We start from the raw sequence: 25717 nt of genomic DNA on the forward strand, positions 1-25717 counted from the left end.
GCATTATATATCAGGTATACCTTCAACAATAAAATGTTTGGAGCTGAGCATGATATAATGTTAGTTACTTTTCATACACCTATTACTTGCAAAAAGACTGAATGTTTTGTGGTGGAGATCGAGCAACTGACACTTGTCAAAAAAACATATAAGGACAAACAGCGGGAAAAGAACTTGAACAGTGAACATAGTATTATGCTGCCTGAACCATGAGGCACTGGGGCAGTCTGCCTGCCCTGATTGATACAGCAGATTTGGGATTCTCCATACCCAAACAGGGAAAAATCTATTAATCAAGGCTGGTTATGCAAGGAGAAGCTGTTCATTGTTTGGGCAAAATTATGACAGTGATAACAGGTTTAAAGAGTCACTGTCGTATTTTCTTTTTTTTTTTTTTTTGCAGAAATCAATAGTCCAGGCGATTTTAAGAAACTTTGTAATTGGGTTTATTAGCCAAATATGCCATTATCTGCATGTAAAAAGCCTTTTCCCATGTCCCCCCCCCCCTCCTCTCCTCTTTTCCATCCACTGCAAAAAATCTGAAAATTGTGACTTGTTGCATGAGTCCCACTCTGTCTGTTCCTATAGAGAGGGGAGGAGGGAGTTAGCCAACAGCAGAAAGCAGAGAACAAAGGGATTACAGGCATGGAGCTGGGTGACAGCTGTAATCAGAGCTCAGAGAGGTCAGTGGTGACTGTCACAGGAGATAACGGGTGAGGTATTTTTAGATTAACTCTTTGTTGTCCTTTTTTGGTCTTTTCTTTAGCTCTCTCCATAGGAGAACAATGAAGACAGGGGGAGAGCTTCAAACTGCTTTTTCATGATAAAAATGCTTTTTTTGGCTAATAAACCTAATTACAAAGTTTCTTAAAATCGCCTGGACTATTGATTTCTGCAAAAAAAAATCACAACAGTGACACTTTAAAGCCATTGTGAATGTAGGTAGAATTGTAGTAGTGTACCTAGCTACAGGTGTAACCCTAGAATATAATAGGGGTATTGATAATAACCATGCGAAGGCTTGAATCAGTGAAATTGTCTTAGGGCCCTATTACACCAACAGATTCTCTGACAGATTTTTTTTGAGCCAAAGCCAGGAATGGACTATAAACAGAGAACATGTAATAAAGAAAAGACTGAGATGTCTCCTCTTTTCAAATCCATTCCTGGCTTTGGCTTAAAATCTGTCAGATAATCTGTTGGTGTAATAGGGCCCATACCCTTATTACTATATAAACAGATACTGTATAAATGTTTATACTAAATGTCCAAAAAGAACTGACTGTTTTCTGTTTGCTCCTTTTTTTTAACACTAACGATATACATTGTGATTCGACTAGGGGTTAAGTGATAGGCTCATAGAATAATTTGGTCACACACTTTGAACAGGATATGTTCTTGAGCTGAGCTTACTGCACAGTTTCTTCCAGAAGTCATGTTCACCTTCCAAAGAGATTTTATTGGAGACCAAATTCACTTTCTGTACATCAAACCACCTGCTTATACTGCAGATATGCTATACAGAAACTGCAGTATGTTCTAGGAAAGAATATGGTACCATACTGAGTGCCCAGTAATTTGTAGTTGTTATGTTAATGAGGCCTTAGACTCTATTAACACTATCTTTTAGCCATATTTTTTAAGTATATTATAAAAAATGTAAATATGCCCATTGTCTTCTAATGTAACAAATAAATAATGTATATTACTATAATGTACAAAAAAACTAAGTGCAACATGCAACTGATTGACTGTTCTATCTTATTTGTGCAAACATATGCAAATGTATACCCAGATGTTTTTAGATCCATGTGCCATAAGGACCTATCACACACCCAGATTTATCTGACAGATCATTAAATGGATTAAAAAAGAGGAGAAATCTCAGCCTTTCCTTTATGACCTTTTCTCTGTTCATGGTCTGTTTCTGGCTTTGGCTTCAAGTCAGATATCTGTCAGATAATCTGTGTGTGTAATATGGCTTTTAGACTTCAATTACAAAATGTGCACGTCAACTGTATACTATTCATTATGGTTCTAAAAAGTGTAGTCAGTTATGCTTCTCAATAATGCAATGCAAACCTGTGTGTCATAAGGGCACACTTTTGACATACTGTATGTCTGCATGGTAGAAGACATAAGGAGAGATTTATAAAGCAGTCTTACAGTAAAGGTCCCTATACGCTTCAAACATCTGGTAACCCAACAAAAAAAATGATGCTGGTGGAATATCACTGCCTGACCTCTTTGTTCTAGAGGTGGCTTAACCCCCCCATAGAGAACACAAGAACATTTGGAAGTGCCGAACATTCATGAGTATGAAAGGGACAGGGGGTGTATGCCCATCTTTAGAATGTCCTTTCTTGCCTAAAGCAACCAATCATTGACATTTTGTGTTAGTTTTCTTTTCATCAGTATGATAATGTAGATTGTCCTTTTGGTTAAAGGGGTTATCCAGTGTTTGAAAAACATGGCCACTTTCTTCCAGAGACAACACAACATTTGCCCCCAGTTCAGGTGTTGTTTGCAATTAAGCTCTGTTCACTTCAGTGGAACTAAGTTGCAAAATCCCATCCAAACTGGAGACAAGAGTGGGGCTGTCTCAGGTAAGACGCATTATTCTACCTGTTAGGAGCACCAAAACCTGATGTAAATAAACCCTAGCAGCAGTGTGAACAAAGCCTTCATGTCACCAAAGTAACCAAGGCTCCAAGGCCGATCACTGACATTTTGTGTTTGTTTTCTTTCCGTCAATATGATAGATTGTCGTTTTGCATGGTTAAATGGCTGAATCTTTCTACATCTGTTCACAATTAATATTATTATTAGGGTAACCATGTTCTTTTTATGAACAGGGCCAAAGGCTAATGTGCTTTTTTTCCTGCTCTTTCATGCCTTCCAGCGATTTGCTTTGATATTAATATTTCAGCACAAGCTTCCTTCCACTACACCCTGTCTTTACTACGTACACACACTTTTCCTCTTGCCCATTGACACAAGCACACATTTGCTGCATTGTCGTGCATGTCAGCATGTATTGTTCTTTATAGTTCAAAAGACATTTTATTCAGCCATTACTGCACTATTATTCAATCATTTCCACTGGTTTACTTGTTTAGATTAAAAGGAACTTTCCACCGTTTTTCTATTTGTAGCCTTTGAAAAGTTCCAAAAATATTAGTGTCTTAAAAGAGCCATAATCTCATCTACAAACAATACAAGTGTGTCCAATGCTACTTGTCTGTAGTGAGACTCACTGATGGAAGACAGATTTGCTCATTAGCCAACTTATTTCCATGTCTGTAAGCTGCAGTCTCCACTCATGTGAAATCATCTCCAGTCGTGTCATTTTTACAGGGGTCTATACTTAGATACATGACCCACACACTTCAGCAGTACAGGACCCAAATTAACATTCATGTTAGGTCTGATGTGGTGCCAGTCTGCCCATAGTTTTGTCCAAGTATTCTTTTGAAGTCCCTTACATAATATGAAGCTGCCCTTTTATTGTACAGTGATCCTTCGAGTTACGATATTAATTTGTTCCGGGACGATCATTGTAAGTTGGAAATGTTGTAACTCGAGACCATAACTCTAACTCTATGGAAAACTGGTAACTGATTACGAAGCTCCCAAAAATGGCAACATCTTGGAATAAGATTAAAAGAATAGGCACATACAAAACTTATACAAAAATGGTATACTTATATATGAAAGTCAGAAAGAGGTGCTAGAAATTGGGCAAGATGTGCTGCTGAGTAAGTGTCCTTTTACACAGAAAGATTTGTCACCTGCAGGGGCTGCACACGAGTGCCTATCACTCGTTTGCAATGCCTTTACATGGCACAATAAATTGAGGGGCTCAGGCTGCACAAACGGTCCATGTATCTTTCACGCCCCCATAGCACTGCTTCATTGATTATCATTAGAAGGATTGGGCTGGCTTGGCATTATGCGGATGGGGCAGTGTTACTAATGGTGCTCCGGACCAAGGATTAAACTGGTAACAGCACGGTAATGTCACAGAGGGGGAAGGTAACAGGCATACTTTCCTCCTCGGTGCCCCGTACGCATTAGGAAGCTATCAGCAGCTTAGATTCATCCAACCTGCTGATCCTGTTTTTCTATAGAGGTTTTGACAGCTCTCCTCCAAGTCAGTCTTCACTTATCTGGGGGGAGGCATGTGCATATAAAAAGCTCCCATTTGTAAGGATGTCTTATCAAAACTTAAAGGGAATCTGACAGCACCCGGGCCCTACCTAAGGTGCTGACAGTGTGCTGTAGCTGGAAGTCCCCTAGTGAGCATGGTACCTTTTGGTAATTTGTCTGTACAATAGATTTTGCACAATCCTACTGTAATGAAGTTTCAAAGAGAAGTTGTTTGTGCCACACTCTGGCACACCTCACCACTTCTTCCTCCTCCCTCTTCTTAATTAAAAATCAATGTTGCCTGCCATCTTGTTTGCTCAGCTTTCAGCCAGTGTCTCTGATTGCAGATCAGTCCTCTGTAGGCAGGTTATGTCTGAAAGAAACACTCAGATGTAGTTGAATCTCTGGCCCCAAATGTGTTGGAGCTGTGGTCTAGGGGTAACTCACCTGTCTAGAGATCTGCCAGCAGGTTATTCTTTGGTTCAAATCCCTGTTGAGATTGAGTGGATGGCCACTCAATGGTTTGGGGTGCAAAATACTGACCAAAATACTGAGCAAAAATACTGTGTGGGACCATGGGGGATTTAACCCAAAGGATGAACTGCTGGTGAGTCTCTAGACAAATTAGTTACCCCTAGACTATAGCTCCAACACATTTGGGTTAAGACATTCAACTATAGCTGAGTGTTTTTTTTTCAGACATAAACTGCCTACAGAAACTGATCTGCAATCAGAGACACTGGCTGACAGCTAAGTGAGCAGGCAGAAAGGGTAACATGCTCACAAGGGGACTGCCAGCTACAGCACACTGTCAGCACCTTAGGTAGGGCCCGGGTGCTGACCGATTCCTTTTAAAAGGGCACTTTCATAACTTTGAAAATCTAAATCAACAGTAGATATGATAAAGAGCAAGTTTGCCATTTACAGTGGTACTTCGGTTTAAGAGTAACTTGGATTGAGAGCGTTTTGCAAGAAGAGCTCACAGTTTTTCAGAATTTCAGAAGTTTAGCATTGCTTTGGTTTAAGAGCTCCCTGTACTGGGTGGGAGGGGGAGTGGAGGAGGGGGCATGGTCTGCATAGCGGGGTCTACAGTACTGTGCTCTGACACCTTACCTTCTAAATCATGACAGATCCACTTCAGGCTGGGGCTTACATCAGGGGACAGGACTGAGGAGGTAATCTCTTCAGAGCTGTATCCCCTCTCTTCCCAGATAGAGAGTGCTGCATTTAAGTGCCCACATATGCCCTGCTCATTCCTTTATGCTTCTTGCAGTCTCTGTCAGCCCTTGTGTTTCCCATCCTTTCCATTCCTGCTATAATGTGCCTGCACTTACACTCGGCTGTACACACTGCTTCTATAATGGGCCTGCACTTACACTCAGCTATACACACTGCTGCTATAATGTGTCTGCACTGACACTCAACCATTCAAACTGCTGTATATTAAGTTTCTGTCACTGTCGTCCTGCACAGCTCTGTGATTCTCACTTTCTGATATCTACAAACTGCTGCTGTTCTTCAGGTTTATGCACTTACTATACATTACACTCCACATGCTGATTGCTATACTGTACAGTAACTTATAATATCACATATCCAGATGTTTCTAAATGTTTGTTTCATCTGTTCTACATGTTATTCAGAATAAAACAATTATTATTTTTAGGGTGTGGAACCAATTATCGGCAATTCAATGATTTGCTTTGGTATAAGAGTGGATTTGGATTACAAGCACAGTCCCGAAACGAATTATGCTCGTAATCCAAGACATCACTGCACATTATTTTTTTTAGTTATCATGCTGTAAAACAAAGCTATACTTTCTTGAAATCCATGTCCAGTCTCCTGAAGGCAGATTTTTAGTATTGTGCTGGTTGAAAAAAAGAGATTAAACACAGGAAGTCCTGGCCAGTACAGAGTGTCACGGCTCAATGTGTCCACCAATCAGATGACTGCCTTCTCAGCAAGTGTGCAGATGAGCAGGACTTCCTGCATTTGGCCATTTTTTTCAACCAGCAGGAGACTAAAAAGCTGCCTTCAGGAGACTGGACCTGGATACAAGTAAGTATAGCTTTGTTTTACAGCATGAAAGCTAAAGAAAACAATGGATGTAAATTGCAAACTTGATTTATATCACATTTACTGTTAATTTAGATTTTGCAAGTTATACTGATAATTACACTTTAAGGAGCTGGATTAATCAAAGTCAGTGCAGGGATGGAGCACACTCAGGAGCTGGGCCTTTAAATATATAACAGCTGACACTTTATTGCAATGGCCAGGATCCAAGGAATTCTGTTTGCATCCATTAACACCTTAATGGTAAAACTGATATTGATTGTGGCAACTAAATGGCTAAACAGAGGAGACTCCATGTGTCATTTTGTTGACAACGTGACCATTGGGTGTCAATGAGTTTCCATTGCAGCAGGGGGCCTGATGGAAGCCTTAGGATATGCCTTCAATGTGAAAATACTAGGCCTTGCTGTCAGTTGCTTACTTCAAAAACATAAGAGTTCACCTTACATATGCCATTGGCAACCTAATGTGGGTGTAACTATGTCCACGTATAGTAGCAGTACCACGGTTATGGGGTTTAAATCCTGCTGCCTGAAGCATATTTGTTGAGTTGAGATTAGCACAACTCGACCATGCGATTACTTTGCATTTGAACACCAGTAACTGAAGAAGTTGGATACAGCCCTAGGGGGTCTGGGAAAACATTGATACAGCCTCGAGTTGTGCTCATTTCTAGTGTTGAGCAAATTAATATGGTTGCCCTTTATTGCAGTGCCCAGTATAAGTGTTATATTTTCTCTACAGGCTTCCTTCGACTCCAAACTTGAATTTGTGATTCATAGCTTGGGTGGAGAACCTTTTTTTAGATGATAAAGTCTACTTATTGGGGGTATGAAGCTATATTTAGTTTTCACATATTTCTCTTAGCTGATATTATTTTCTCATCTACATTATACTTCTGTAAATTTTTATTCACAAAATATAAAACACAAACCACATACTTAGCATTTTGTTCTGTTTTAAAGATTTCCGGATTGGGTGTGATGTATATAAAATAGTGTTTTTTGTATTCATCTTTTTCAAAAAGTTACCATAGATGGGCCACTACCCAGATACTGTCTAGCCAAAGAAAGCCATGTGCATGGAAACATGCCACTGAGGAAAAGAACAGGATGTCTGGCTTATAACTGGTAAAACAGAAGCTAGACTTATTCAGTTATAAGGCCTCATTTACCAACAATGTGTAAATTTTAAGCAGTTTTTTGTGTCTCTTGTTTTTTGCATCAAATTCATACATGTAGCACATGCCCTATATAAATCTGGAAGGTCCTTCAGAGGACAAAAATAAAACCTGACCACCCCACCACACTAGAACTGACTGGTTTTTAAAACAGAAAACATGTAAAAAAAAAAAAAAACCTGTTAGATCCCCCTATACTCACGTGATCCGGCCGGGTCCCGCTTCCTGAAGCGGGACCCGGCTCAGGAAGCGGGACCCGGCGGGATCACGTGAGTATAGGGGGATCTAACAGGGGGTCGGGAGCCTGTCACCCCGGCATGGGGGGTGACAGGTCCTCTTTAAGGACGCACCCATGGCACGCCCACAGCACGCCCACTTGGTGCATTTTTGGACAAAAATGACAGGTTTGTCTGTTTTTTTTGTAGGGTTTTGTCGCACACCTTCAGTAAATAGGTTGGAACACTAAACTGCCAGGAACATGTTAGTAAATCAGCCCCAATATACCTCTTAGAGAAGCCATACCTATGGGTTAAAAACCTTACAGACTACATGAACTTATTATATAATCTATCCTCTGCAGTGAGACATGGAGAGCAGCATGCTGGGCCGAGAAGTGCTCAGCTTGGGATTCTCCTGGGTCATTCTAGTGGTCCATGGGCATCTGAACACCCAGGCTCCAACCAATGAAAACTTTTGACTATGACATTTTTAAGTGAAAGTGATATTTCAATCCTTTTCTGTCCTGCTCCAATAATCTTAAAAATACCTTTATTACATTTATTACAAATTAATTTATCTGGGACTCTATAAATATTTTAACTAAAATATCTAAACAGAGTATTCATAATTTTATAATGAGATATAATTTGTTCAAATAAAGAAAAGGAGTTTCCTGTAGGTCATCTATTTTTGTTATACATTGATCTTTCTAAATGAATAAAATAAGTCAGGAATAGCCGTTTCCATAAAATTGATGGGGTTAGAACTATAGTTTTTTTCCATAGCAATTACCTCCCACTGTCTACTTTGGCTTGCCATGTGGTTAAATTATTAGTAATGGATAATCCAAATATTGTACAAGCTAAAAAAAATTCTATTTAAAACAGTGATTCTTTTGCTTTATATCTTTAACCATATCTTAGAAGTGTCACATAATTATCGTTAATGTACTGGTAGTATAGCTGCACTTTCAATAAGGAAGGATAAAAGTATCCAATTTAGCAAGTCTCAATGGCAACATTTCCTTCTTCCATTTTCTCTGACAGAAGGAGCAACTTTGGAGCATCTGTGTATAACATTATTTACTGACAGATCAATGTTAGACATATATATAATAAAAACAACATTAATTACTTACTGATGACAAATTGGGTGACCTATCAAAAATATAGCATGTTAAATATCGCTGTCAACAGACAAGCAAGTGTCACCCGATACAACAGGACATGTAAAACTGGAGTTTTTAAGTTGTAACGTCTGTGCCATGTGTCTTGTTCATGGGTTTGTTTTACAAGGGCATGTGTTCTGGCCCTTTGCGTGCCTAAGATCTGGAAAATATGGGAAGGTTAAATATTTGAAAAGGCATCTGTCATTCACAACAAAAAGCACAGACTAAGGCTGGGAAAATGTGAGGTCTACACTGTGGATCTTGTATTTAGGTTTGGATCAGAAATACTGCGTGTGTCTTGCACGCAACAAACAGAATGTTGTTTTATGTTAGTATACATGATTTAGAATGGAAAAATGCCTGGTTTTCTGACATACCAAAGAATCTAACAGAGGACACAAGAAATAATTGTACAACTCCAGCATTTGTTATGTAAACTATGAGCTGTAACGATTGTAGCAAAGCCAAAGTAAAACAATGTTACTATTACATGTTAACAATTATCTTTGGTAACTGAAAAAAAAGACACTGAGAAGTGCCTTGTGCAGTTATCCTTGAGATTGTAATGTTAAAGGGATATGCTCAGCTGCCAAACTTACCCTTTTCATGTTTCTGGTCAGCTTTCACTTCCTGCTTTGGGTGAAGGGCAAGGACCTCCACAGTTATTGGCTGTACTCTTCTGCACACTAGTATTCTGTTAAGCTCCACAGGTGAAGATGGATTACTGCAGATAAGGTGGCTGAGCAGGGAAGCCGTGCTCCAAGATCCCGTTCACCCCCACACCCCCCAAAGCAGACAAGTGAGTCACCAGCCCATCCACTGATTACACACAGAGGTGGTCAGGAACCTAAACAACCTGCTGTAAACATGATAAGACAGCTCAAAGAGCCTAGCAGGGAGACAGAGCTTAAAAGTAAACAGACCTACTGGCACAGTACGGCAAGTAGCTTTTAATGAACATGGATTCAGCCTTTACCTGAGCTGGGTCACTAGTCTTAGATAGGAGAAATCTGGTAGCTGTACAAAGATGGTGACCAGCAGGGAAAGTACGGCGGAATGATTGGTGCTATGTTGTGTAATTATATGGGCCCATGGGATGCACAAAAGAAATTTATATTCGTGTTTAATAACATGTTTAGTGGTTGCACAAAATCTTTCTCAGGTCCAATCTGTTCTAGATAGGTTCATAGATTGGACTTGTGGAAGAGGTTGTGTAACCTTGAAAAAATATTGTCTGTGCTATATGTACAAATAAATTCCTTTTATTATTTTCACTAAGTTAATGTATGCTCTTCTGCTTCCCACGACCCCCATATAATTCCACAAAGTTGCACCAATCATTCCACCCAACTTTTCCTGCTGGTGACCATCTTCACACTGCATCCAGATTTCTCCTAAACAGTTCTTTTTCCTACAATGCCCTGGATAGATGTAAGAATCATTGATGAAATGGACACTGCCTGATATACAGCCTTATGATTGGTGGCAAAGCACGCTCCAACAAAGAAGTTTCTCATAATAGGCATTTAATAGGTGGTGCTTCAGAATGAATCATTTAAAGGGGTTATCCAGCGCTACAAAAACAAGGCCACTTTTGCCCCACTCTTGTCTCCAGTTTAGGTGTGGTTTGCAGTTAAGCTCCATTTACTTCAATGGAACTGAGTTTCAAACCCCACTCAATCTGGAGACAAGGGTGGTGCAAAAACGGCCATGTTTTTGTAGCACTTGATAACCCCTTTAACTGGCATTGTTTGCTAATGCATGATTGTAAAGACTGAGTGGATGATACCATACTTTCGGGACATTTAAGGGCCTTTGTGGTGTAAAAAAGTTTAGTGTAAAAGAACACACTGAAGGACTAGAACAGGTCCCCATGCAATTTTGTCAGAAGTTGGCTAACTTGGGTGGGACCAGATTACTGTCTAAAGTGTACTGTATGAGGGCCTCCTGATTGTGCTCTGACAGATTGTGTTGCCCATGTTAGATTTCAACTGCCTGACCCTTTTGTTCTTAAAGAAAAAAGGCATGCTGAAAATTCATGTGGGTGAACAGAAGAAATAGATGTTGGCTAAATAAATCCTTGAATGGCAGCTGTTGAAAATGTATGGCTATCGTACTTTCAGGCATGATCAAGACAAGTTTTCAGCCTCTGAATGTATACAAGAATCCGTAACTGGCCAGGTCACGGAATGGCTGGTCTCAGAAAAGATCATCCCGGCCGGTACTGCAGTACCGTCCGGAGGATCTTCTGCACCGCAGACAGGGGCGTAACTACCACTATAGCAGCCATAGCGGCTGCTATGGGGCCCGCCGCATCAGGGGGCCCCATGGCCTGCTCCTGCAATGCACTGTGCCCCCTGAGCCGTCATCATTTGCAGCACCGGGTGGCCCTGCTGGTCTCCTGGATTTTGCAAATGTCCCTTTAACTGCAAGCACTCCTGACCAGAGCTAGCAGTTATGTAGTTATGACTTCACTTGACCGTTTAGTGGTCAGTCGGAGGGGGGGGGCCCAATCAAAAGTTTGCTATGGGGCCCAGCCATTTCTAGTTACGCCCCTGACCGCAGAGTTCTGATGCGGGCACATTTGTGTGTGCCAGCATCAGAACTCCCCACTGCACACTACGTACGGCCGGAGCCGCAGAAAACTGACATGTCAGTTGTTTGCGGCACCGCTAGGGGTCCCGGCCGGAGCATATACTATGTGTATACGCTCCGTCCGAGATGCCTTAGATGGCCAGGTAACATATATTTTATAATCACGGCCGTTGTTGCAATGTGCAACAACAGCCTTAGTTTTACAAAAATATACGTAGTGTGAACATAGCCTAAGTATGTATGTGTTATGATTCTGAAATCCTAAAACATTAACATGTAGATGAGATGACACTGATGTATACTTGCAGTGCACTGAAATATCTAAGTAGATTTAAAGGGACATTCTCTGCAAAACACTAGAATGTGTAGAGCAGGTCCCACAAAGATTCTCACTCTGGTATTTTGTATATTCCTGTGTCAGTTTTGCTCAGGATTTCACTCTACAAATTGCCAGTTACTGAGCTTTAGTAGATGTCTGCTAAAAGGCGCCATGGGGACACCAGAATAAGACATTTCACAGCAGCCATGTCTTTTTTCTGAGAGACCGGATAGGAAGTATAAAATCACTACTCTCTTCCCAACTTACCAGGAATGGCTAGTTTGCATTTCTATTTAATCCATGCAAATGACGTTTCTTACATGTTTTGACACTTCCAAAAAATGACAGGTCTTTTTAACCACATCTTTATTGAGCAAGTGTTGTACCAAGAGGGAAACCACATATTCATGTCTAGCTCGTCTCTTGTTAATTGAGAAAATCAAAGGCATTCACTATAGCACTTATTGACTCATTTAATGCTTATATTTACATAAGACATACAAAAGTCAGGTTTTTAGATCTGGATTTATCATAATTACAGTCTACCTAAGTAACATTTACAAGCATTACTAAAGTGTAAAGCTGGCAGCCAAGCTGTCCCCGCTGGCAGATGTTGGGGGCATGTCATGATTTAGGGGTTTTCACTTCTTTTCTTCATCTACACCTTACCCATACTGTGTAGCTTCACCAGGAATTCTAAAGGTTGTATTGTTCTAGATGCTCTTCCAGACAATTAACCATACAATTTATTTTAGCTAAACAAATGTGTATCCCTGTTGTTAAACGGCACCTGTGCATTTAGCAGACAAATGCATTGTGACTTTGACCATGAACTCTTTGAATGTTCAGTGGTTTCAGTGTTTCTTGTCTTATAAATAATGAAGCTGTTTTTATGTGGAATCTGTCAATATTGCAGATGGCCTGTTTATAAAATGTGGGAAATAACCCAGTAGGTGGTAACACTTTATGAGAGCAGGAATCCCTCTGCTTTTTATTTATTTATTTATTCTCTCCATGTGGAAATGTGACATAGGGAATAGCCTGGCTGCTCCTTCATGTATCTGTTTTCATGTGGTAGAACTGCATTCTCAAATAGAATTCTCTCTTAGTAATGCATTGCAGACATCATCAAGGCTTACACTGGCACTGTTATTTCAAACAACTCCTCCATGTGATAGACTATGTGATATTTTAACATAATTGTACATCAAATAATTTTAAAAAATTCTTCTTACCCCAGAGAAACAGTTAAAAACAGCTGTATCTTGGCCACTAAGTCTCTTAATTCTCTGAAACCTGCTGCCCACTGCTGGTAACAGACAGGGTATGGCTAAGCATATGATATGAGAGAGAGAGCTATAGTAGAACATGAGAACCTGTGCCATGCACCTGCAATTTGTGAGTCTGTCTTCCTCACTGTTCTTTGTGATGATCCACACTGTTCCTGAAAGGTAAATCAAGGCTTCCCTCTCATCTCTCAACCCCTGCCCCCAAAGTTCAGGGCAGCTGTACCTTGTGTAAGTACAAGTGTAACTAACACTGTATGTCCACAAATCTCTTCTTCCCTCTCTTTAAATTCTCAGCAGCAATTTAATGTTCAGTGTAATAATAATAATAATAATAATAATAATATTTTTTATTTGTATAGCGCCAACAGATTCTGCAGCACTTTAGAATTCTTGAGGTACATACATAGACAAAAATAGACATTACAGATATATACATATAATTATCCATACATGAGAAGTGAGGGCCCTGCTCGCATGCATGAGCTTACAGACTATTAGGAAGGGGTTTGAGACAAAATGGCAGAGGAGCAAAGTGCTTTATTGTGGCAGAGGGGTAAAGTGCTTCATTGTGTAACCCCTTCCTTGCTGTGCTTTTAAAAAAAAAAAAAATTGGAGGGCACAATTTAATATCTGATGTTGAAAAACAAAAATAAAAAATCAAGTTAATATGTTTTTAAAGTGGATTAACTATAGTAAAATAAAATTAAAATGTTACTATTGGTATGTCAAGTAGTCCTGTTCATTATGGGCAATGATGGTCTTGGTCATTTGTACAATTGCTGTATTGCTATACAGCAGTATAAATAATAATAATAATAATAATAATAATAATAATAATAATAATAGAGAGAATCAGACATTACAGAGACACATATTTCAAGTCAAACATGAGGAGTGAGGACCCTGTTCTCAAGAGCTTACAATCTATGAATTGGTAGTAGTATTAGTACAGTTAGCATTATTAGTACTTAGTACTTCTGTCAGTCAGGCAATGCACAAATACTACTTGTTTTATTTTTACCCTATTTTGTGCACATTTCCATTTGCCTTTTGCATTCTGGTAGCATATGGCCCTCTGCTGCTTCATGCTGACACTAGGACAGGTCCTGTAGTTAGTGATCTGGAAAAAGACGTATTTCTTAAAGCTATCCTAAGATGTAGAAACCTGGCTATGAGTGAAATGTTTTAATTGTAAACTGAGACGCTTTTAAGTTTCTGGGAAAAGCTCTATTAACAGCCCAACTGTGCATATATCCACCTTTCCTCATATATAGTTCACATATACTTTTTAAACTCACGCCTGGATATCCAATGTAATGTGTCATTTATATGCAAGCATACTAATGAGGTATAGAGAATCTAGAGGCCATAATTCACACTATATTGTCTTAAAGTGAAAAAACATACATTCTTCTTAATCAACAATTGCATGATATCAAGTAACAGTAAGTAAATAGTCTATTCATTTAAGACTTTCTCAGAGCAATAATAATGCAATTTTTTTGCGTACTAAATGTTTTTACTCTTTTGTTTTTGTGTTTTTTCCCCTATATATTTTTTCATCACCATATAAAAGTGTTCTATCACTTACAGATGCTTTTTCATTCTGCATAGACGGTTCTGCTACTTTCAGTTGTCACCTAATACCATTACGTTAGCTTCAAAATATAGAGAGGGTGATACAGTTCAATTTCCGCATTCATATGTTCCAGTCCAAAGCGGAGGGATGTGTTTCAGATACCAGGCAATGGAAATATGCCATAAACAATAAGTCCTCAGTGTATCAGTGATATAGTGTAACAGTTATGTAGGAACTAGATTTTTAGTAATGATTTCCAAATGTTTGGAAGTTAAAGCTGTAGAGATGCTGAATCCACAAGCAAGGTTCTAACTCATGTCAGTAACACTTTCATCATCCAGGGCCCTTGACTTTTATCCTGATCATGATTGGAACAATAATTAAATCAATTCATATGCATTCCAGCTCATGTTTCCTTGTGCTTTATTGCTCTTAGAATTGAGATAATTGTGTCTCACCATGTTGGCTTGTTGTGCGCTGCAGGAGGTTGTTTGTCTCAACAGTTGCATATTAAACATATTTATTACAGTAGGACATATAAGGCATGTTAACCCTTTCCTATTCCCCAAGGATTTCAGTTATAATATTGAAAAACACAGCAACATAATCCACAAGTAGTAATTATAAAGTCAGTTACGTCCCACTACGATAGGTAGATGTTAGAAACAATGTCCATATTAATCTTTTGACAGTAGGGCAGTTTTTTTTATTTTTTATTTATCCATTACTTTGTCAGCAAAGTTGTATGAGGGTTTATTTTTTTGCAGGACAAGTTGTATTTTTATTGGTGTTGTTTCATATATTATTTAATATATCTGGGAAACTTAAAAATAAGTTTGTGAGGCGAGATGGAAACAATTTGTGTCTTGTTAGTTTCTAAAGTTGTTTATTGTAATATTTTGTTACGATTAAACTAACATCTTACGTTAAAAATAAAACCTTTTCGCATTCATTGAACCGAATAAGGGTCAAATTTGTGGGGCAAATTGTAATTTTTATTGGTATAATTTTGTTCACTTTTTTTTCCTTTTTCAGCTAACCTGAAAACAGCAGCTCTGGCATACTTTTCTGATAGTCTGCAGCATAAATACCAGCCGATATGATCTTTGCAGAGACCGGGTCACTTAACGGCCGGTCATATACGTAGTGTGAACATAGCATTAAGTGATAAATGGGAAAAGGGAGTGTTTTGTACTTTTAATAATTTTTTTTAATGTTTCTGAAAATGTTGTGACATTTTTTATTTATCTACTTTTTGGCAAACCTTGCTTTGTAAACACTGAAAAAAAATTACAAAAATTTTTTTTGTAATCTATTGTGATTATTACCATTATCCTATTACAGCCTGCCTGCAGCTTTAATATAAGTACTAACATCGCAGGGCTGCTGGCCTGTACTAGATGCCATGACAACCCCTCAGCAGCCCACATTTGCATCAAGAGGAAAGGGAGGTCAAGTTGACTATGAGAGCCCACTCATACTAACTCCTCAGATGCAATGGACGCTGTTGACACCAGCATTTGAGGGGTCAAATAGATAGGATTGGAGCTATTTCCGCCTACGGATGCCGCAGGCAGCTGTGTAATACAGCCTGCAATCACCATCAATGGAGTAGGCATAGCCCCTAAGCCTGGACCATATTTCCCCTGCGCATGCCTGCTACATATAAATGGTGAAAGTCACAAGGGATTTATTGTAAAAATGAGTAGTCATTCCATGTGACCCTTATGGAATGGAGATGTGGGTAGATGTAATGTCCCTCATGATTTAGTAATGATAGAGAATGGCTATAAAGAATGTTCCAAAACAGCCCATTAATTATGCTGGTACCACTGTCATGTTGTCTTGTGCTGGCACTGTAGTAAAACTGAACACTTTCAGGTAATTTCAAGACACCATTTACAGCTTCTGGGGCTCTACTGAAGGAAAACGACTGTCCAAAGCAGACAACCCTTTTGTAATATATATTTTTAATTAATTAGTTTTCTGTATTAATTAGAGATGAGTGAACCTCGAGCATGCTCGAGTCGATCCAAACCCGAACTTTCGGCATTTGATTAGCGGTGGCTGCTGAAGTTGGATAAAGCCCTAAGGCTATGTGGAAATCATGGATATAGTCACTGGCTGTATCCATGTTTTCCAGACAACCTTAGAGCTTTATCCAAGTTCAGCAGCCCAAGCTAATCAAATACCGAACGTTTGGGTTCGGATCAACTCGAACCCGGTTTGCTCATCTCTAGTATTAATGTTTCAATGTCCAATAGAAGAATATACCAGTTGGCCTAGGAAGATCCTTTATCTGATTTGTTCTTTATTTTCTGTTTTTTCAGACTGATGTCATGCATCAAAATGTCTATGATTACATCCATGTGGATGATCGGCAAGAATTCTGCAGGCAACTTCACTGGGCTATGAATCCACAGCAGATGGTGCTTGCACAGGAGTCCCAAGCAGAAACAGGTTGGTTTAATAGGCAGTAAAAAGTGTTAGAGGTGGGAGTCTGTAACATTTAGAAACAAAAGTTGTTTTCATGATATAAAAATTTCATTTCATTAAATTTTGTATATCTGGATAGTCCCTGTAACATCTTTAGTAATGGATGTTATTGGATATAAGGCTACTGTACCCACAGTTCTTTATACGACTTTAAAGCGAACGTAGCATTTTCTACGTGAATTTTTTTTCACTACCTCAGCTGCGCTGAGATCCCAATGGCAAGGTCCTTTTTCAAAAATGCTGCCAGGTTCCCGTGCTCAGCGCCAGTTTCTTTGTGTGCACTCTATGCATTGAAGGCGGGCCCGGCGCCCCCAGTTAACGTGACTCTATTAAAAACAGGCCACATCACCGAGGGGAGAGGATATCATTACAAAGTGGGCCAGTGCGCATAAGGAAACCGGTACTGAGTGCAGAAACCAGTGATCACTGTGATCTTCGTACCAGAGCTGACAAGGTAGTGAAAATAAATTCACTTAAGAAAAGGTACATTTGTTTTAATACTTGCATTTTCCTTGAATACTGGTCCTTCTGTTTTTACCATGTATTTAGTCTCTTCTCACATGTTTGTGGTGCAGTCTTATTTTTACGAATGACAATACCTAGCTCTACCATAGTTCTCCAAAGTCACTCTACTAAGCCATCATAGAATCTAATGCCAGACCTTGGTCACATGACCAGAGGATTTGTCCGCTACTAGCATGTCCCAAAGTCAATAAGTTAAATTCATAGTTTGTGACTTTTTCACACCTTTTTTTCAAGCTAATTTTTTTTTCCTTTATGCCAGTTTTGCTTTGTGCAAAAATGTATCAAATTGTATTGCGCAAAATTATGAATTTGCACATTGTTAAAAATAAAATAAAGCTAAAATATGACCATAATTCTCAGGTAAAAATACGTCTGTATTTTCTAAATAATGTCCTCCGTTGAAGTCAATGGGAAATTGTCTGGCAGTGCACCTGCTGCATACAATGACCGCTGTAATTAATTACGACTGTCCAAATAATAAAAGTTCATTATTTATCTTTTATTTTAGTGTGCGTCAACCTTTTCCAGGACTCTCTAGGGCTGCATTCTATTTCTTCAGCCAATTGTATTCAAATGCTAAATGCTCGGCTTCGGACAAACCTAAGCGTGTTCGAGGTTCGCTCATCTCTGGTCATCACATGACACTTTGCTGCTTCTTTATTCTGCTGCAGCTTTTCTATCCACAATGGCAGACAGAAAACCCACAGCATATCTACTATGCCTAGACAACACATCATATAACGTGTTAGGATATGTTAAGTTAATAAAGGGGGATCACTATTTGGGGTGCTCCCTGGATTAGCTAGGGCGGTTTAAAAGTCAGCTTCCCCTTCATTGATGACTGACTATATATACTGACAATAGGTAAATGGGTTATCATGCAAGTTTAGGTGATTGTAGTATGTTTCACAATGAACATTTATGTTGTGGTCTAAGCTATGGCATGAGACAAAGAAATAAGACATCTAAAAAAACCTCAAGACTAACCTGGCACAATGCCATGGTGTTGTGAAAACCTTAGCAGACTAAGAAGGTTGAGTGCTTTAGCTCTGAACCACTATTAATTGTTTGTGGTGGATATACAGGCAACCACTGCAGTAATAATGAAAGGTGTACTGAAACTCAAAGTTGGTTTTATTCACTCATTATGGGGAGATAAATGGCACGGTATGGCATTTCATGGCCCACTTACTTGTTGTCTCTAGAGGATGAGTCACAGATAGAGACCTTCACATTTCATGTTCACTTTTTTCTTTTATTTAAATCAGAAGAAAATAGCAAGACAGTCAAAGTGCCAGTGGCCTTTAGCTTTTCATGTGATGGATTGGTCTTCCAGGAATTGTAAACCATTTCAATGGATCATTGTTGCAAACACTCGGCAGCGGTTATATACAGAGTTGTGCCAGTATCAGGATAATTAAGCTTATTGATCCAATGCTGGCAGGTCTTTGCTAATAAAATGATTCCAGTGCTGCTCAGGTTTCATGTCTTTTTGGATTCAGAAATATTTATTTTTCCCAATGGACATATTCCCGTCCATAAACCAACCACTGACATAAAATGCAAAGAAATCTTTAACAATAATGATGTGAGACAAAGTCAGAGTTCTACTCGTATAACTTTCTTCTGTTGTGTCTTCAAATGGAGGTAAAGAATAAATCTCCTTGGGTTAGTGTAAAAATGGGAAGTTAAAGTTTTTATGTAATAAAAATTATTCCTAATAATGACAATGAGATGACATGGAGACTGCTGTGTGGACACAAGTCAGTTTTATTATGTTGGTCAAAACACATTTAGAACTGTGATTTTATATCCTGACTGGGAAAACACAACAAACTTGAAAACCTATAATATGTCCAAGACCTGGGCAAGGATGATTCCCTACGTGTACTTGTTTGTAGGGTCTTAGTTCTGTACTTCCTAGTTAAGCAGTTGCTCAGTACTACTATTCCCAGAATGCAATGCTTTTCCTCAGCTCTCCATCACAGGCCTCCAACCCTGCCTACTCCCCTCCCACAGCACTCCTGCCAGTTCCTCACCCAAAGCCAATGCAGAACATTTCATTTCAATGTAGGCTATATCACAAGCAGTGAGCCTGCAGTTCCTGGCTGCTCTTTACGTAGCATCATTCATCACAAGGCAGTATACTGTAAACAATTCTTAGTCTTCCTGACACTCTTACAGTGGTTAGACATTTTCTTTTTTTCTTGACAAAATTTGAACACACTGCAGCAAGGATTTTGTCCTACTTCTCCATTTAGATCTTCTCCCTCTTCAGGTTTCGGGGCTGTCACTGTGCAACAGAGTTTCAATTCCCGCCAAAGATTTTTTTAATGGGTTCAGGTCTGGAGACTGGATAGGTCACTACAGGACCTTGAAATTCTTCTTACTGAGCCACTTCTTAGTTGCCCCGGCTGTGTGTTTCAGTTACTTTTCATGCTGGAAGACCCAGCTATGACCCATCTGGAATGCTCTTACTGAAGCAAGCAGGTTGTTTGCCAAAATCTCATGATACATGGCCCCATCCATCCATCCTTCCTTCAATATGGTTCAGTTGTCACAGTTGGGACTGTGTTCTTGGGGTTGTACTTATCCTTCTTCTTTCTCTATATATGGCGAGTAGAGTTGATACAAAAAAGTTATATTTTGGTCTCATCTGACAACATGACCTTATCCCATGCCTTAATTGGCAAACTTCAAATAGACCTGGACATGTTAGCCTGAGCAGGGGACTTTGTGTGCCCTGTGGGCATATAATCCATGATGCCATAGTGTATTACTAACGGTAATGTTTCAGACTGTGGTGCCAGCTCTCTTCAGGTCATTGACCCGGTCCTCCTTTATAGTTCTCAGCAGATTCCTGACCGTTTCCAGAATCATCCTTACTCTTTGAGTTTAGATCTTGCATGGAACCCCAGACAGAGGAAGATTGACAGTCATCTTGTGTTTCTTCCACTTTCTAATAATTGTGTCAACAGTTGTTGCCTTCAAACCAAGCTGCTTGCCTATTGTCCTTTAGCCCATACCAGCCTTGTGCAGGTCTACAATTTTGTCCCTGGAATCTTTAGACAGCTCTTTGGTCTTAGCCATGGTGGAGAGGTTGGAGTGTGATTGAGTGTGCAGACAGGTGTTTTTTTTTTCAGACAATGAGTTCAGACAGGTGCAGTTAAGACAGCTAATTGCAGAGAGTGGAGAGTAGGAGGAGCTTCTTACAGAAAACTAAAAGGCCAATCCGAGCCATTATTCGTGCTGGTTGGTTGGTGATCAAAAACATATTTAAAAAAGAAAGCAAAGTAAAAATCATACAACTTTATTAAATTTCTTTTATAGATTCTGTCTCACAGTTAAGTGTAACTACAATAACAATTACAGACCTCTCCATGCTTTGGGTGGGAAAACTTGAAAAATCGTTGGCAGTAAAAAACAGATTTTTCCCACTATAAGTGGTGTGCCACAGGGGTCTGTTCTGGGTCCTATTCTTTTTTAATATGTTTGTAAGTGACATAGGAGAAGGTTTGGTAGGTAAGGTTTGTCTGTTTGCTAAAGACACACAAATGGGCAATACGGATGGAGGTGTCAGTAATATGCAAAATGATTTAGCTTTGCTAGATATGTGGTCCAAACTATGGACACTGCTGTTTAATGTTTCCAAATGTAAATGTAAACCTGCATAGTATGGAAGAAAAAAGGGAAAGAGGGTCACAATCGAACTCTTTACATATGTTATAGGGGTCATCCAGGATTAGAAAAAGCACAGCTACTTTCTTGAAAAAACAGCACCACTCTGGTCCCGGGTTGTGTGTGGTATTACTATTCTGGTCAATGGAACTGAGCTGCAAAACTACGCTCAAGCTGAGGACAGGAGAAGTGCTGTTTCTAGAAGAAAACAGCAACAGTATTTATTTGGAAGCCTGGGTAACACTTTGAGGCTATGATCACACATACTATTTCAGTATTCAGTATTTTTTTCCACAAAAAACAGGAAACAACGAAAACACAGAAATTGTACAAATTTTTCTGTTATACTTTTGCCCTGTCAGTTCCACTCCTGATTTTGGTTGAAAAAATACTGGCCAAAAGACTGATGGAAATACTATGTGTGATCATAGCTGGCTAAATAAGGTTCAGGAGGAAAGTGTTTTTAATTTGAAACTAAACACAAGAACAAGGGAACACAATCTGAGGTTAGCTGGGGGAAAGATCAGAAGCAATATCAGAAATATTACTTTACTGAAAGAGTAGCAGATACTGAGAACAAACTTCCAACAGATGTGGTCAGTAAATCTACAATAAATGAATTTAAACTCTCCTGGCATAACCATATACTGTAGCTATTCTAAGATAATAAAAAAGATAATACTCTAAGGGCAGACTAGATGGACCAGGTGACCTTTTTCTTCTATATTTCTATGTGATGCTGTTGGAAGAAAGCAGCCATGGTTTTCTGTCTGTATCTTTGGATTGTAGAGGGTCCCAGAAGTGAACCCAAGTGCGATCAGTAACTTTTGACATGTGCATTAAACATTTGTTTTTATAGTAGCCTACTGTAAAATGCCACTATATGTTTAATAGAATATGTTGCAGCTGAGCGAGATGAGTGAATTTACAGTAAAAACAAAGTAAATTGCTGAATAGCTCAGCAGTTGGCTAATCAGTCTGTTGCCTTTGAAATCTGTGCCGCTTCACCCCGGGTGCCTGGATCCAGCTTTCCCAGTACCCGGAGCGGAGCGGCATGGACAAGGGCAGCAGGGTGATAAGCTGACTGCCGAGCTAACACAATGATTTGCTTCGTTTTTAGACTATGTTCCCACAGTGTAGAAACAACGGCCATTCAGCGCAAATGGCCGTTGTATATCGCTAACTACAGGCGGAATTAATGAACATACTCATTAATTCTGGCCATAGTTAGTGTTACACAACAGCCATTCACGCAGAATGACAGTGTTTTTACTCTGTGGGAACATAGTCTTACTGTAAATTCGTTCATCTTTAGTTGCAGCCTTCTGTAGGATTTATAACTCCAATGTAAGCTCAGATTAAAGTAAGAACAGTCTTAGTTTTCTGTAAGTTATACAGAACATATATAAATATGTATATGTATATAAATAACAATCTTATCTACAAAATCATACATACCAACTGCTTAATTAGGCTTTAAATTTAACCCCTTCATGTCGTAGACAATTTTTATTTTTGCACTTTTGATTTGTCCTCCTTGTGGTTAAAAAACCTTATCGCTTTCATTATTTTTACCTACAGACCCCCATGAGCCCTTATTTTGTGCGACACCAATTGCACTTTGTAATGACATGATTTACTTTTCCATACAATATGCTGCAAAATTAAAAAAGAAATTTTCAAATTTCAGGTGGACATTTTAATTAAACACTGAAATGGCATTCAGTCCACCTAAACTAAACAAATGTACAAACAGCGGTGGCCAAACCTTAAAATGATAGACGGCCTTCTGCACTTAAAATGACGGACATCATTTTAAAAATTAATAAATGGACAGGAAAAAACCTGGTGGGAACATAGTGTATAAGAATTCATATGAAAAGGAAATTCTTAGTCTGCAGTGTTTCATGCTGCAGATAGGTAACTGGAAATGTAGTTAGCTGTATTTCTTGGCTGTGTTTGTATTTGTGGTTTATTTACAGTAATACAGGTTGCTTTATATGAGGATCTGCTTTAACAGATGTAAAACTACATCGCAATATCAATTTGCTATTTTTAAATAATATTTTGCAATGTATCCAGAGAGCGCTCGGCAAACTGTCTGACATTCAGAGGATAGTGTTGAAAAATGTGACTCCTTTTACTGGTAATTTGTACCGTGGTAATCCTCACCCCTTAAACATGTGCTACTAATGCAGGATTTTCACATTTCCGCCTTAGTACTTTCATGTCCCACAGGGAAATGGGTTTAGGAATATCTGGATTTATAAAATGCATTGAATCTAGGGGATGAATTGGCAGAAACAAATGTTAAACACCCCACATACACTATGCAAAACAGTCCTTGGGACCAGTGCCCAGGTAGCATGAACACATCTGGTAATAAGGTGTATAGGACATGAAATATGGCACAAAGACAGCCGGCCTTACAGCAATACTGGACGAAGTCATCTGACACCAGCAAAACACATGCAGTGTGAAGTGTTTGTCTTACTGTCTAAGAAGGGGTCTGGATCCACCTCACTGAGAAGAAAAGATGCAGGAATCTATCAAAGTGAAACCTTCTGGGCGTTATTCCCAGACTATCTTAGACCGGGATGTTAGATGATTTTACTTCATCTCTACCAAACAGAGGTTCATCTTAAACAATCTAAGAATTATGATATTCATGGAACTGAAGTTAATGTTTTGTTAATCGTAGGAGTTAGACGGTATTCAGATATGGATGTGATAACATTCACTTGACACATTGTGTTAGGCTTTAAATTTGTTATTTAGCTGTTACATGTTCATTGTGCTTGCAATGAGCCAATGTGTTATGCTACCATTCTTTATCCCATGTTACTACACAACCTAATAAAAATTATGCCAACAAATCACATTGTACAAAGGTAAACAAGCTGTTTGTCTAGGGCCATATTACACAACCCAATATTAAGGAGCAAGCTAGTGCCAACCTGTCAGGTCAGTGCTTGCTTGCTCCTTGTTCCCAGCTCGCTGTCTTTGTTATTACACACACAGGCATTGAGCAGGGAGGAGCAGGGGGCCTCTAGGAGCAGCACCAGGGGCCTGGACAATCCTTCCATTATTTATTTCTAGCTCCTCTTGTGTTCTCAGACTCAGTCACATGACCACTCTGCTTGTGATTTCTTTACTTCCTGTGATGTCACGTTCAGTATCTGTTTCCTGTTCTTTCCACTGAACATGATGACAGGTGGAGTCATTAGGTGGGTGGGGCAGGTGTCCCTCCCATGGGTTGGCTGGAAATTCAAATTGATTTTAGCCCTGCCTCTGTAGTCAGAGCTAATACTGGAGCTCAAGGGAAGCTGTAACAGAAAGAGCAGCATGACATGGAGAAGAGCAAAATCTGATAGTTACCTTCTTGGAGTCCAACACAAGAAGACCACAAGGCTAACCACTGTGCCATCCACGATGTAGCTATCAGCTCATGCACCTTACAACTTAGCCCACCCACTGTCCCGACCTACTTGCCTCAAACGGCCCTAGATAGCCGCGGACAACCAAAAGGCGGTCCCTGCTCTGGTATTGGTGAAACACAGAACAAGACAAACACATGTTATATGACTCTTGAAAAAGGAACCGGTACGGTTCCAAAACGCGTTGGGTATTTTTAATAAACTTTTATAGTTTTACATAATTCATCTGGTCACCATTAGTCGGACCTGCGCCTGGATCCCCGTTGTTGGAGTTCAGTGATGGTTTTCCTCATTATTCTCTTGGTGGAGTTCGGGTGTGGCTGCGGTTTGCAGGTTTTTACTTTTCATGCTATTCCAAGAGTTGTGCCTCCTGTTCAGCACAACTCTATCAGGTGAGGGTTACCATATTCTATCCTTTCACCCCTTTTAGTCCAGCTGATCCGCACCATGGAGCGCTGTCCCTTGTTTTTCTTTAAGACAAACACAAAGGGAGAGTCAAACAAGCCAAAGTCCAAACCAAACGGGCCACGCAGTACAAAATCAGTAAACAGTCAGATCAAAGGTCAGGCGGGAGGTCAGATAACAGGTATATCGAGTAGAGGGATTAGGTAAGGGGATTGCAGGAATAGACAGCGGGAGCTGGGATCAGGGTATAACCCTTAATAGCCAGCGCTGAGAGACTAGCTGAGCTTTATTTTATGAGGATCAAGAGCCCGCTCCGGATCCCTATTGGACTGGCACTTTGATCCTCCAGGTTCTGGACAGGCAGAGGAACAAGTCAGTCAAAAGACTTGTTCAGCTGCAGTAATCAAGTCTAGCAGAGCTCAGTGTAACTCCTGCATTGCCAGATGCTGAGAAGCAATTGGGTGGGTCACACAAGAGCAAAAACAGGCCCAGTTTACACCAGGCTACTGCACATTCCTGACAGTATGATGGTCAAAAAAACATAGAAACCTTTAGAAATAACTTATATAAAATATATTTAAAAACTGTTGATTCTTTTT

General features: G+C 39.5%; 1 protein-coding gene across 1 annotated transcript in view; it reads left to right on the top strand.

Moving 5' to 3' along the window:
• AHRR (aryl hydrocarbon receptor repressor) overlaps positions 1–25717 on the top strand; it is a 204714-nt gene that overhangs the window by 154537 nt on the left and 24460 nt on the right. The window contains exon 6 of the mRNA XM_069960270.1: positions 16908–17037. Coding sequence (XP_069816371.1) covers positions 16908–17037 — 130 coding nt within the window. The remainder of the gene's footprint in view (positions 1–16907; positions 17038–25717) is intronic.

The sequence above is a fragment of the Dendropsophus ebraccatus genome, chromosome 2 (genome assembly GCF_027789765.1).
Source record: "Dendropsophus ebraccatus isolate aDenEbr1 chromosome 2, aDenEbr1.pat, whole genome shotgun sequence".
Lineage (NCBI taxonomy): Eukaryota > Metazoa > Chordata > Amphibia > Anura > Hylidae > Dendropsophus > Dendropsophus ebraccatus.